This window comes from Hylobates moloch, unplaced genomic scaffold, assembly GCF_009828535.3.
Source record: "Hylobates moloch isolate HMO894 unplaced genomic scaffold, HMol_V3 SCAFFOLD_8, whole genome shotgun sequence".
NCBI classification, from domain to species: domain Eukaryota; kingdom Metazoa; phylum Chordata; class Mammalia; order Primates; family Hylobatidae; genus Hylobates; species Hylobates moloch.
Genome location: NW_026652283.1, coordinates 7,577,891 through 7,586,837, shown reverse-complemented (window position 1 = coordinate 7,586,837; position 8,947 = coordinate 7,577,891). Strand labels below are relative to the sequence as shown.

Below are 8,947 nucleotides of genomic sequence, written 5' to 3'. Positions count from 1 at the left end.
CCTTCTCCACCCCAACCAAAAATTTAACAAAGATTTATGTTTAAGCTGTATATTTACTCATTGAAACACTAGGTGAAATCAGGGTAAAATCAACTAAAGGAAAAATGGTTGTTTCATTCATTTGAACTTAAACCAACTAAAGTAGTACTAATGTCATTATGATGCAGCAAATACAAGACCTCTTTCTACAAAGATTAGCGTAACCAACAAATTAGGGGATATCGTAAAACAGAGCCAAAAACGGTAAGGAAATCAATTATGTTACAGTTTAACCCTTTACCTCAATAGTTTTTAAAAAATAAGCAAAGCCTCCCAATCCCAAACAATAGGAATGTATCTTCATCACACCAATTTGTACTTGTATTTCTTATTCTTGAGGTTAGATTCTAAACCCTAAAGATATCCAAACTAGTATTAGATCTACTTATGTATAGCCAGAGACAGCTTCTATCAGTGTTGTCCTTAGCAGCCAAGGTTATTAAAATGTCTTTTCTCCAGGAAGATCCAATAGGAAAAAAGAAAGAAACCTCACTGATTAGGCTCCAACCATACTCCACCCTCCATGAGATTGACTGGATAGGCATAATGGAAACCAGAACACGTGGTTTCCAAACAAGTAAAATCCTATGAGGCATGGGAGGAGGGGAAAGGAAGGATTCAGCCAGTGTCCAGACTGAAATTGAGTAATATCAATTTCACTCATCTTCACACATCTTCAGGTTGCATGTTCGTGGAGTAGTTTAGGAATAAATCCATGGTTTGTGGAGTACTAAAATACCTAGCGGTCTGCTGTATTACATGAAGGCCTTCCCCAGCAGCTTCCAAGGCAGCCTCCAAGTCACTGGCAGGAGAATTTGGCTGGAACTGCATGCAGGACTGCAGAGATTCCTCTCCACAGTTATAGAAGGGACTGTTCCAGGCCTGATTGTTCCAGGATTGGGTGCACCAGGTCTGAGTGTTCCAGGAGTGGTTGCTCCAGGACTGGATGTTCTGGGTCTGGTTGCTCCAGGTTGAATTGCTCCAGGTCTGGTTGCTCCACATTGGAAGGTTCCCAGTCGCGTTCACCAGGCATCCCTGGTGGTAGGAAGAGTAGAGGCTGGGGTAGGTAGGTGCTGAGGCTTTCTGAAAGAGAAGGAGGGATTAACAGAAAGGGTACAAGGACAACCAGAACTGTCTGTGACTGGAGTTGTGTGTTTCAGGGATGGACAAGATTGAAAGATCACTAAAAGGAAAGAACAGAATAAAGTTTCCTGTTACCTGAGTCACACCATTGCTATTCTTCAGCCAGTTGTTTTTCTGCCACCTCTTAGATTTCATTCTCTGGTTCTGGAACCAGGTCTTCACCTGCAGGAAAAAATGACAGAAATTGTAAAATATTAGTAATACAGAGGTACTTTGAATCAAAGTATATTGCTAACTTTTATTCCTGGCCAGGCACCATGTCTCACGCCTGTAATCCCAACACTTTGGAAGGCCAAGGCGGGCAGATTGCTTGAGCCCAGGAGTTCGCTACAGGCTGGCCAACATGAGGAAACACCGTCTCTACAAAAATACAAAAAATTAGCCGGGTGTAATGCTGCACGTCTGTGGTCCCAGCTTCTCAGGAGGCTGAGGCGGGAGGATCGCTTGCACCTGGGATGTGAAGGCTGCAGTGAGCCGAGATTGCATCACTGCACTCCAGCTGGGTGACAACAGAACCAGACTGTCTCAGAAAAAATGAGAGAAATAAACATTTTGGATAGAAAATAAAGGCAAGGGCCAGGTGTGGTGGTTCACACCTATAATCCTAGCACTTTAGGAGGCGGAGGCAGGTGGATCACTTGAGGTCAGGAGTTGAAAACTAGCCTGGCCAACATGGTGAAGCCCCATCTCTACTAAAAAATACAATAAAATTAGCCAGGTGTAGTGGCGGGCGCCTGTTATCCCAGCTACTTGGGAGGCTGAGGCAGCAGAATCCCTTGAACCCAGGAGGTGGAGGTTTCATTCATTTGTACTTAAACCAGCCAAAGTAATGCTCATGTCATTACGATGTCTCATTATGAGGCCACTGCACTCCAGCCTGGGGGACAGAGCGAGACTCCGTCTCAAAAAAAAAAAGAAAAGAAGGAAATAAAGCCTAGAAGAGGATAAGACAATTAATGAAAGAAAATGGCCAATAAGTAATAAACAATGATTGGACTTATTAGTAAGCAAATGCACACAGACAAAAACAAAACAAGCTGGAGGTTGCTGGCAGAAAGAAAAAAAGGAAAAAAAAAGTTTTTATTTTAATGAGAACCAGTGTGAGTTAGGGATTCTCCTAACCTGGAAAGTGAAGTTACATACTTTTTTTTTTTTTTTTTTTTTTTGAGACAGAGTCTCGCTGTCGCCCAGGCTCGAGTGCAGTGGCCCGATCTCGGCTCACTGCAGGCTCCGCCCCCCGGGGTTCAAGCCATTCTCCTGCCTCAGCCGCCATTCTCCTGCCTCAGCCGCCATTCTCCTGCCTCAGCCGCCATTCTCCTGCCTCAGCCGCCATTCTCCTGCCTCAGCCGCTTTCTCCTGCCTCAGCCGCCTTCTCCTGCCTCAGCCGCCTTCTCCTGCCTCAGCCGCCTTCTCCTGCCTCAGCCGCCATTCTCCTGCCTCAGCCTCCCGAGTAGCTGGGACTACAGGAGCCCGCCGTCTCGCCTGGCCAATTTTTTGCATTTTTAGTAGAGACGGGGTTTGACTGTGTTAGCCAGGATGGTCTCGATCTCCTGACCTCGTGATCCGCCCGCCTCGGCCTCTCTAAGTGCTGGGATTATAGGCGTGAGCCACCGCGCCCGGCCCTACATACTTCTTTTTTATTAAGGAAACGTTGGAAAGATTTTCACAATATTGGTCTGTGCAAGAAAGTGGTTAATTATGACACATTCACATAATAGAATATTTAAGGAAAGAGGTGAAGAAAGTTACAAAAGCATTTCATCTTCATAGTTAAATTATTTGCAAGAGGCGAGGTACTGACACATAGTACATCTACATGCATCCACAGAGATCTTAGCCATGCAAATTAATTTTTGTTCACCTTATTGCAACGACAAAACAAGCCTACCTGTTTGTAGCTGAGGTTCAGGATGTTGGAGAGTTCTTGCATCTGCTGGAGGCTGAGGTATTTCTGTCTCTGAAATCTATCATTGAGTACACACAGCTGGGTGGAAGAGAACACAGTTCTGGTCTTCTGTTTCTTGACCGGGACCTTGTCTTCCTTTTTAGTGGCACTATTCTCTGCAGAAGTGGGCTGTTTGCCTTTGGGACTGGTGGAAGAATCAGGGCTGTCCTGAATAAGCAGATCCATGGAGGAAGGAAGAGGAGAGACTGTTGGGAACAAATAAAAGGACACTTTTGTCTAAAATTTTTCAAATATTAAAATGTCCTGTTAAAAAAATTGTTTTCAAAGTACTTTGGTAATTCCCAGAACCCCAGATCTAAGTAATAAGAAGCAACTTCTTAACCAGCCCTGGCACTTTGGCAAGCTTTTTACAGTATTAATCCAAGAAGTTTTATCAGTATCTCCATTTTGTATATAATAGACTGCGTTGGGAGAGATCTATAATAGTGGCCAATGCATTGCTGAGTGGCACTACCACTTTTTTTTTTTTTAAGATGGAGTTTCACTCTTGTTGCCCAGGCTGAAGTGCGATGGCGCAATCTTGGCTCACTGCAACCTCCACCTCCCGGGTTCAAGCGATTCTCCAAGCGATTCTCCGGCCTCAGCCTCCCAAGTAGCTGGGATTACAGGTATGCACCATCACACCCGGCTAATTTTGTATTTTTAGTAGAGACAGGGTTTCTCAATGTTGGTCAGCCTGGTCTCGAACTCCTGACCTTATGGATCCGCCTGCCTCGGCCTCCCAAAATGCTGAGATTACAGGCGTGAGCCACCGCTACCATGTTTTGCTTTAAACTGAGGCTCAAAAGCCCCCACACTGGGTGTTAATAGGTCAGAATAGAGATCCACCAATTTTCACCTATTGCATCTCACCCTAAATCACCTTCTGTTTATGATCTTCATCAACACCTACGTGACTGCTTAAATGACATGATTCTGGGGATTCTATAAAACCAGCACCTCGGCCAGGTGGAGTGGCTCAAGCCTGTAATCCCAACACTTTGGGAGGCCGAGGTGGGCAGATCACTTGAGGTCAAGAGTTCAAGACCAGCATGCCAACATGGTGAAACCCCATCTCTACTAAAAATTACAAAAATTAGCCAGGAGTGGTGGCGCATGCCTGTAATCCCAGCTACTGGGGAGACTGAGGCAGGAGAATCGCTTGAACCCAGGAGGCGGTGATTGCAGTAAGCCGAGAGTGCCACTGCACTCCAGCCTGGGCGACAGTGAGACTGTGCCTCAAAAAAATAAAAAACAAAACCAGCAACTGACTGCCCAGTTCTCAATGCTAGGACCAGCAGGATATGTGAATTTGGATAAGCTTCTGTTTCAATCCAGGCCTTCCCTTTACTAGCTCTGACCTCATCTCCAAAATTTTTGTTAATTAAAATGAGGTAACCAACTGAAATTCTCTAGCATAGGGCCTGGCATATGCTTATTTTGTAACTAGAAATGAGTATCTAGATTTAGTCATCGCTTAAATACCTAATTGCTGTGCGGTTTTCCCAGTGTTCAACTCTCAATTCTACCCCTGCAGTCACAGAACAAATGGACAAGCTTTAAAACAGCAAAAATTCACAATCTCTTCTCTCTCGCAAGTAGATCTGAAAAGCAGAGGAAGCCTTTCAACTAATGATTAGAACTGGGGAAAATCCTAAATATTAGCTAGCTGTATGAACTGTCACTTGATGTGTGCTAAAGGAAACATCCCCACTTGCTCATTCCCAAACCCAGCAATGTGTTTTTAACATTTGAAATTATAAAGGTGGCCAGGAGGGGTGGCTCATGCCTGTAATTCCAGCCAAGGCAGGTGAATCACTTGAGGTCAGGAGTTTGAGACCAGCCTGGCCAAGATAGCGAAACCCCTTCTCTACTGAAAAATACAAAAATTAGCCAGGCGTAGTGGCATGCACCTGTAATACCTGCTACTTGAGAGACTGAGACAGGAGAAATCACCTCAACCTGGGAGGCGGAGGTTGCAGTGAGCCGAGATCACGCCACTGCACTCCAGCCTGGGCAACAGAATAAGACCCTGTCTCAAAAATAAAAAAAAAAAAAAGAAAGAAAAATTATAAAGGTGAGAACATTAATGCAAAGTTCAGAAAAACTGGGTGAATAGCCGTGCAGAGTGGGTCAGCACCTGTAATCCCAGCGATTTGGGAAGCTGAGGGGGGAGGATCACTTGAGATCAGGAGTTCAAGACCAGCCCGAGCTGCAAAGTGAGACTCTGTCTCTACAAAGTAAAGAATTTTTTAATTAGCTGGGCATAGTGACACACGCCTCTTGTCCTAGTAGTTGGGAGGCTGAGGCAAGAGGATCACTTGAGCTCAGGGTTGAGGCTGCGGTGATCCAGGATCACATCGTTGTACTCCAGCTTATGTGACAGAGTGAGTCCCTGATTCTAAAAGAGAAAAGCAGGGTGACATACAAATGTAAGGCTCAAATATAGCAATCATGTTTACTTATTCCTTTTCCACAACCTACTCTTTACAACTGTAGTCATAATGTAAATGCGCTTTTTAAGCTATTTTGCAGCGTTCAGTGTTACCAATGGCATTCTTGGTAAAGTTGGTTCATTCTCGAGTTTTTGAAAACTACTGAAAAACTGATTTTCAAAAAGTGGTAGCGGCTTTATGAGTATCCCGAGTATCCCCCACCCCTTGCAGCTACCATTCAGAAGCATAAGTACTAGCACCGGTTTTGAAGCCAAACTGGACTTCTAGCTACGTTCTGTTTGACTGTCAGTAGATTAAACTTTCTGGAATTATCTTTACCATAAAGTTGGGTCAACACTTCCCAGGACTTAGGAGAAGTAGACATGGGAGATCCTCTCAGTCTCAGAGCTGCCCAGTAACATCCACAAACCCAGAGAATGGAGAAGAGACAGACGTTACTGACATAGAAAGAATTACCCAAATTATATATTAATTACAGAAATCTCATCGTGATTTGTCATGCCATTTTTGGCAAAACAAAAGCATCATGCTCATCCCTGAGCTATGATGTTAGGTCTTCTGGCTAATTAGCAATAAATCTGCTATAGCTGTGTGTCCAGTGCTATGTGAAGATGTACGCATCACCTTCGTTTAACTATAATGATACATTTTTGTTTCCACCAGGCCTAAGCCCATAGGTTCTCAAATTTACTGGACACTGTTCAACTGCCGAATTCTGTGTCCTTCAACTCAGTGCACACTCCTGAGACCTGGGACATAGTTCAAAGGGCAGGTGCCACCAAATTACAATTGAAAAAAGGGGTTTCCAGAGGATTAGTTGATAATAACACTTGCTTATAGTAATGGTCTATCATTGCTCAAGAGGGAAATGATCCTTTAACCCTCTCTCCTTCTCTCTTTTCCCTTAAGGAACTTGGCCTTTCAAGGATAAATTTTTTTCTTACCAGTCTCCGTGTGAGGCATCTCAGCAGAAGACATTTGCAAGGATGGATAGTTTTCTTCAGGCCCACAAATCACAGGCATAGGTGAAGATTCTTTACAGTCGGATGCTTCGAAGCAAGGTAAGCTTTGGGGACAAGCTGGATCCACACTCATGTTAGTATTGAGGAAGAGGAGGAAAAAATTTAAGAGGTGGACTGGAACAAAGGTTAAGGCAGCTTTAAGACTTTTCTGGAAGATGTTAGAGAAATAGGGCCTCCAGAAGCAAAAGTATCAAGAAGTTGGGATAAAGTGAGTCGCCTGCACAATAACAGGAGGCAACCAGCTCAGTCCAGCAAAACGTTAAAATCCTGGAGTCACTAGATTTATAATGAAGGCTCTATCACCTTAGACCCACCCCTCCTGGCGGGCACACCCCCCACCGACCCACCCTTGTGAATTCTCAGTTAATCCCGTCTACCAGTCTCACCAAGGCCATTGTAATGCAAAAGTGGCTACAGAGTAACCCAGACTAGGTGGGGAACTAGAAAACTGGGCAACAGAACCTGAAGACAAACCCAGCACAAATACTTCAAGGTTCACCACGTTTCCAACTTTTAATTCAGGAATAGGGTTCAACAGGAATGGGATAAAACTTTAATATTTTTAAAAATAAAGAAAAAGGCTGGGCGCGGTGGCTCACTCCTGTAATCCCAGCAATTTGGGAGGCCGTGGCAGGCGGATCACCTGAAGTCAGGAGTTTGAAACCAGCCTGGCCAACATGGCGAAACCCCCTCTTTACTAAAAATACAAAAATTAGCCAGGCGTGGTGGTGGGCGTCTGTAGTCCCAGCTACTCTGGAAGCTGAGGCGGGAGAATCCCTCCAACCTGGGAGGCAGAAGTTGTGGTGAGGTGATATCGCGCCACTATACTCCAGCCTGGGTGACAGAGCGGGACTATGTATCAAAAAAAAAAAAGCGGGGGCGGGGATGCATGCACCTTAAATTCCTGAGGTTATTGAAATTCTCATTAGGGTGATTTCTTGATTTGACATAACTTAGTGTCTCAAAATCTGGCTAGTTTAGGCAGAAATTTCAACTAGCTCCATTTTCCTCTTTCATTCACTCTGAGGTCATAGTAAAACACCACACGGCATTATAGCATGAAGCCAAGGCATCAGTTAATGTTGAAAATGGTGCTTGTTTTCAGCACCTACCTTAGTTTCCTTTAGTTTGCTCTCTTGTCTATCCCTCCTCCCAGGTAGTCGACTTCTGGCTTTTTCCCTCTGGCTCTTTAGCTTCTTCTCAGGTCTGGTGATTTGTCATGTCTTTCAAGACTACTCCGTGCCCATCTTGTGTGTGTGTGTGTGTGTGTGTGTGTGTGTGTGTGTGTGTGTGTGTGTTTCTGGGGGAAGGGAGGTGTTTTCCAAAGGAACAAAGTTTTTAGAGTTGGGTTCCAGCACTAACATTTATGGACAAAGTCTACAGTTTTCGATTTTCCTTCCTATTCCCAAACCCAACATTCATGAAACCTAAGATTTCTTTCTCTTTTCCAATCTTCCATACCGAAAAGTAAACTCTTAGCAAATCCCAGTTATGTAATTTTTGAAGACACAACTCTTTGACTTATTCTCCTCTTCACTCTGCTCCTGGGTCTGCACCCAGAGCAGCTGGCTTTGCTCCCACACAAGCTGACTTTTGTTCACAATGCAAAGACTCCAAAAGTATTGCTGGGTATGAAACAAGGAAATGAAATTGGGCGTAATCTTTTTTCTTCTCAGACCACCATTTGGGAGAAGATTAAGCATAGGGGCATCAGGGAGCTGGTGAGTGGAGCTAGGTACATCATGCTTCAGGCAGATAGTCTGTGTCTCGAAGGAAATAGGGTGATTTCTTTAAAAAAAGGGAAAAACTTGCCCTCCTGTCTCTCTTAATCAGCACAGTTTGTTAAGTGGGGGCTGTCAAGGCCACCAAGACTCACCGAGGCTGAGTTTGCCCACAACTCTCCAAAGGGCAGCTACCAGAAGCTTTGTTCTTTGCAGAAGGGGGTCTTTGCATAAAAGCCTGAGCTGAATTCCCCCATCCCCCTCTCCCTGTCCCATTGTGTCTAGGGTAAGAGCCTCCGGAGTGAAAGACCAAAGGGAAGGGGGCTGGTGGCTGGAAGGCTGACTTATTACATTCTTCGCCAAGGAAAGCAATTGGAATAAAGTTGAGGTTTAGGAAGCTATCTGACTTTAGATTTTTTGGAACAGGCTGGACTAAGGATGTGTTAAAATGAGCTAACGAGGCCGGGCGCGGTGGCTCACGCTTGTAATCCCAGCAGTTTGGGAGGCCGAGGCGGGCGGATCACGAGGTCAGGAGATCGAGACCACGGTGAAACCCCGTCTCTACTAAAAATACAAAAAAATTAGCCGGGCGTGGTGGCGGGCGCCTGTAGTCCCAGCTAC

General features: G+C 44.8%; 1 protein-coding gene across 1 annotated transcript; it reads right to left on the bottom strand.

The window, feature by feature from the left end:
- Window positions 1-338: 338 nt before the first annotated feature.
- On the bottom strand, window positions 339-6,678 carry LOC116472631 (homeobox protein NANOG). The gene is made up of 4 exons (XM_032159538.3): window positions 6,528-6,678; window positions 3,071-3,333; window positions 1,258-1,344; window positions 339-1,122 (listed from the first exon to the last, which is right to left on the bottom strand). Exons 1-4 carry the CDS (start codon window positions 6,676-6,678, stop codon window positions 706-708), a joined length of 918 nt encoding a protein of 305 aa, XP_032015429.1. The 3' UTR covers window positions 339-705.
- Between the last annotated feature and the right edge of the window lie 2,269 nt (window positions 6,679-8,947).